Source organism: Sphaeroforma arctica, assembly GCF_001186125.1.
Source record: "Sphaeroforma arctica JP610 unplaced genomic scaffold supercont1.962, whole genome shotgun sequence".
In the NCBI taxonomy this organism is placed as follows: domain Eukaryota; class Ichthyosporea; order Ichthyophonida; genus Sphaeroforma; species Sphaeroforma arctica.
Genome location: NW_014039596.1, coordinates 1 through 4,313, shown reverse-complemented (window position 1 = coordinate 4,313; position 4,313 = coordinate 1). Strand labels below are relative to the sequence as shown.

Sequence of the window (4,313 nt, the reverse complement as noted above, 5' to 3'; positions counted from 1 at the left end):
ACACACACAACACACACACACACATATATATATATATATATATATATATATATAGATATAGATATAGATATATGTATGTGGTCGCGGTATGTTTGAAGCCATATCGCTATCACTAGTATTATAACTGACCTGTTACTTGCCAGCCTATGTGATCGTACATAAAATATTCGTCCAAAAGAAATGTTTTGGGAGGCTATGTGCATAAAAGTGACAACTAAGGCCAGCATCAGGAATACCAGCCTACAAACTAGAAAATTCATATACATTTCAATTGCGAAAGGTATACTTGTCCGGGTGTAAAAATATAGATATATATATATATATATATATATATATTAACCCCTCCAGTATATGTATATACATACCCAAAGAAATCATGCCTGGTATCGACAAGAAGGGCTGCAATTCACGAATAGCCGAGGGCTGCCTAGCCAAGGATCTCCTGTTGAAGAACGCGTCATAGTTAGGTGCGGTTGAAGCTTCCCTTGCAGCGCACATAGTTCGTAATAGCACCCGGTGGGTCTGACGCGATAAAATCGAGCGTATATTCGGCGTACGTACAAGGTTGTGGGTTCTGTACAGCATAACGAATGCTTGAGAGCTTCAGTCAGTATGAGTGCTCTACTAGGCCACCTGGCTTTATTATAGCCTAATACATGAAAAGACAGCCATGTTCTTAAAAATTTGGCTTTTGCCGTGATGATGGTCGTCTAGAACTATAACTTTATTTACTTTTTTTTCTTATTTTCTATAATGAAAGAACAATCTGAACCCAAAAAAAACGTATTTTAGAGTTCTTGCTCATATTTGGGTTTTCACTTTTATTTCACAGGGTTTTACAAAAGTTCAAACGTTAGGTCCGGTTAGCCTGTGTTTAAGGACTTAGGAGGCTATGTCAAACTGCTATGTTTTTTTTTAGCGTCTAGAGTGTACATTTTATACGAGACTTAGGTGAGGATGCCCAAGGTGCGACAGACTGTCTACAGAATGGTCACAACGATATGTGATGCGGTGTAGCACGTTGGATCATAGTCAATTTGTACCAGATAGCTCAACAGACTTTTCCTTTGAGGATACTGTTACGATATCGAATCCAGCAGGAAAAACTCGTTGTACAGCTGTGCCTCAGACTCTCTCACGTACCTCTCGTTGGGTAATGTCGAGTTATTTAATATGACATCAATTATCGCGTATCGGTAACTCTCGTTGTTGACACCCGCTGTGCGATGATACACAATCAGCTTGACCTACTCCGCAGCTATTTATCTATTGATGTTGACCAGTTAAATACTCGACTATATGTAAGTCCTGCTTTCACCGGCCTATTTTGACTGATATGTATTCGACTTTGTCCCAAACTCTATAGCACACATAAAGCCCCTTACATAGTATGTGTGTATGTATGTGTGTGTGTATGTATGTATGTAAGTGAGTTTGTATGTATGTATGCATTCATCTATATATGTATGTAAATATGTATGTATGCGTAAACATATATACTATATATATATATTCGACGGGAAGTAGTCAATTTGTCAAGCCACACTGGAGAGAGCAGCCTCGAACTGTCTCAGTCGATGTGAATTTTACCTGTCAAAATGATCGATACCGATGGTTCTTGGCAAGATGAGAAGACGTTATGCAGAATCGTATAATATTGAATACATAATTTTTCCCGCGTGTTTTATTCGATCGTTTGATTTCGGAGTTTGGTAAATAGCAATGTCGAAACCATTTCGTCATATGTAGTATAACACACCCAAATCGTAACACTGACTCTGTTGCTGTACTCCAACTAGTAATACGAGTGTCGAAACTTGAGCATTGAATACAAGGTACTAATATACCTTTGGCAGTCGGTATAACAACTAGTCAATCGTACATGTACGCATACCTTGTAGTATATGACTCCTGTACTAGGTAAGAGTTCTTCTCGATGTGCTTGATATTTAATAGCAACTTGAATGTCGGAATTTAAAAGATGAATACGTAATATAAAATTACTTATTTAACATCGCAGCTAGAAGTGCATTAGACAATAAACTGCGTAGCTAAAACTGCAATTTCCAATATTATCTGCTTTCCAAGTTTCTTTTTATATTGTATTTGGAACAATTAGCCTGTCTATATGCTCAAAAAGGTTATACAATTTTCCATAATTTGAAGTAGCCTAATCTTAAACTATTAAATTTGGTTTGCTATAGCCAAAAGAAAAACAGAACCATAACCTATCACTGTATGCAGATAGTAAATATATGTCGATAGCGCAATTTCGATTCTAGAATGTTCATTATTTATTGCTCTATATATTTTAAGTGCGCTGGTTGACATCAAATTGTGGAGACGTGCCATCGGGTCCAACGCTAGCCCATGGGCCGAAATTGCATAGGCAATTGTCGTCGTCATCATCGGGGTATTGGTATAAGGGAAGTCCTCCGATGGTTACCACACCAACGCTGTCAACCTGTACAAACCCATCATCTAGGAGTGGGCTGTCGGGGACAGTGTCATCAAATGTTGGCTTGCAGTCTGGTGTGGCTATAATGTATGGCCAATCATCTCCGGTGAACTTGTGCTGGCCATCGTACTTTTCGTCGGCACATTCTGCTTCAGTGCCTTCACATTCCAGCTCATCTGCTAGTGCATTCGAGTCTAGTCTATAAAAGTATACGCACTTGGCTGAAAAAATTAGCCCTACCTCCATCCGTGTCTTCCTCCATCGCCCCGGTAATAATCAAAGCCGGAGAGTCTGAGTCGTTTCTGGGCTCACTACCGCCATAGCTGATGTTTTTGTCGATTCAAATGACCATCGAGCTACAATCTTCACGACGGACAACGCCGGCATGAGCCATTGAGGAACCGCACATTAGAAGTGCCGCTGAGATTTTGCTGTATGGAAACCATAGTAGCTGTTTATAATGGTGAAAACGCTTTTGAAAGTTAAATATTCTAGATGCTTGAGTATGGTGTAAATTTAAGCTGAGAATGTTGCTTTTATAGTGTCGCACTAGCTACTGAAGATTCTAGTGCTAGTATTTGATATTTCATATCAGTGAATATAAACTGATGAATAACAAAACAAAAATGTGGAATTTTAGTTGCCAGAGAGCAACAAAAATAAACTGATACGTTAAAATAGCCCAATAACCAGAGAGGAAAGCATTATATGATAATAACGCACCGTTGAGATCTATTTTTCTATCTTGGATGGAGGTGGTCTGAATCATTAATCAATTGTCCCTTCATCTCTCTAGAGTCTAGAGAGAGACTCGAGTCTATAATATTCTAGTATGTATCTACAATAGCATAGTATTGAATACATATGTAACCACCCTACTCCAATTTGACTTTTTAATTAAAAACTCTGCGGTTAGTGTTTCTGAAAGCCATTGATATGTACTATAGCCCACAGTAACACCATCGAGCGCCGCGCTGGTCACATTGCCCGATACCAGTAAATGTTCGATACACTAAACCACAAGCAGTCAATTTTAAAACCAGACTGGAAACCAAACTTTACGGGAACATCGCTTTTTTCAAAACTTGTCAGTGGTGCGCAGAAATATCTCGCTAAATCCAACGGGTCAGATTTCAACATAATTGATAGACACGCCAGGAACAGAATAGCGTCGCATACGTTATTTGTTATCCGTGTTATGAACATTTGCATGTGCTGTGGGCAAAATATGACTCACTTGCAACAATATACACTTGCAACATCGATAGATTGGTTAACATCGCAGACGGGATCTGCACCTCAAGGGATGAGTTGTACCTCGTCATACAACGGTTCTGTAGATGGAGATCTGGAATGAGCGTACACAGATTTTAATCAATTCGCGTACAATACGATACAAGGATAATCTCTCCTCTTAAGCACGGCACATCTCCATCACTTAAAATAAGACTAAATCATATTCACGCGAATAAGATTGTATTCAAATGAATATCCATGCGTTCGGTACGCTCATCTCACTGACTCCTCGGATTTTGTCGAAATGTCGGGGGTCACTGGGGGGTCTACATCCACCAGGATATCTTCGGTGGCAAGAACGAAATCGAGCGCTTTACTGTAGCACAATGGTTGAAAAAGCAGAAGGATGAGAAGGCGCCAGTAATCCGAACAGGTTTTTCTTGTGTTGTCTTGTCCTCTTGGAAATTATCCGTAAAGTTCAAAACTAACATAATCTAATAAATTCAACAGTATCCCTATACTCTCAACATATTTCGCACTGTGCTACAGTTCAAAACTATTATATACTAATATAGTAGACAGCATAACAATAGGTAAACGAACTCGCACACACACACAC

General features: G+C 39.1%; 2 protein-coding genes across 2 annotated transcripts in view; both read right to left on the bottom strand.

The window, feature by feature from the left end:
* The window catches only part of SARC_09449 (hypothetical protein), a 6,776-nt gene extending 6,106 nt beyond the window's left edge, over positions 1-670 (bottom strand). The window contains exon 1 of the mRNA XM_014296525.1: positions 366-670. Within this exon, the coding sequence (XP_014152000.1) occupies positions 366-585 (220 nt within the window). The 5' untranslated portion in view covers positions 586-670. The remainder of the gene's footprint in view (positions 1-365) is intronic.
* Positions 671-2,311: 1,641 nt separating this feature from the next.
* On the bottom strand, positions 2,312-2,720 carry SARC_09448 (hypothetical protein; the record flags this gene model as incomplete). Its single annotated transcript, XM_014296524.1, has 2 exons — positions 2,312-2,652; positions 2,699-2,720. 2 exons carry the CDS (start codon positions 2,718-2,720, stop codon positions 2,312-2,314), a joined length of 363 nt encoding a protein of 120 aa, XP_014151999.1.
* Between the last annotated feature and the right edge of the window lie 1,593 nt (positions 2,721-4,313).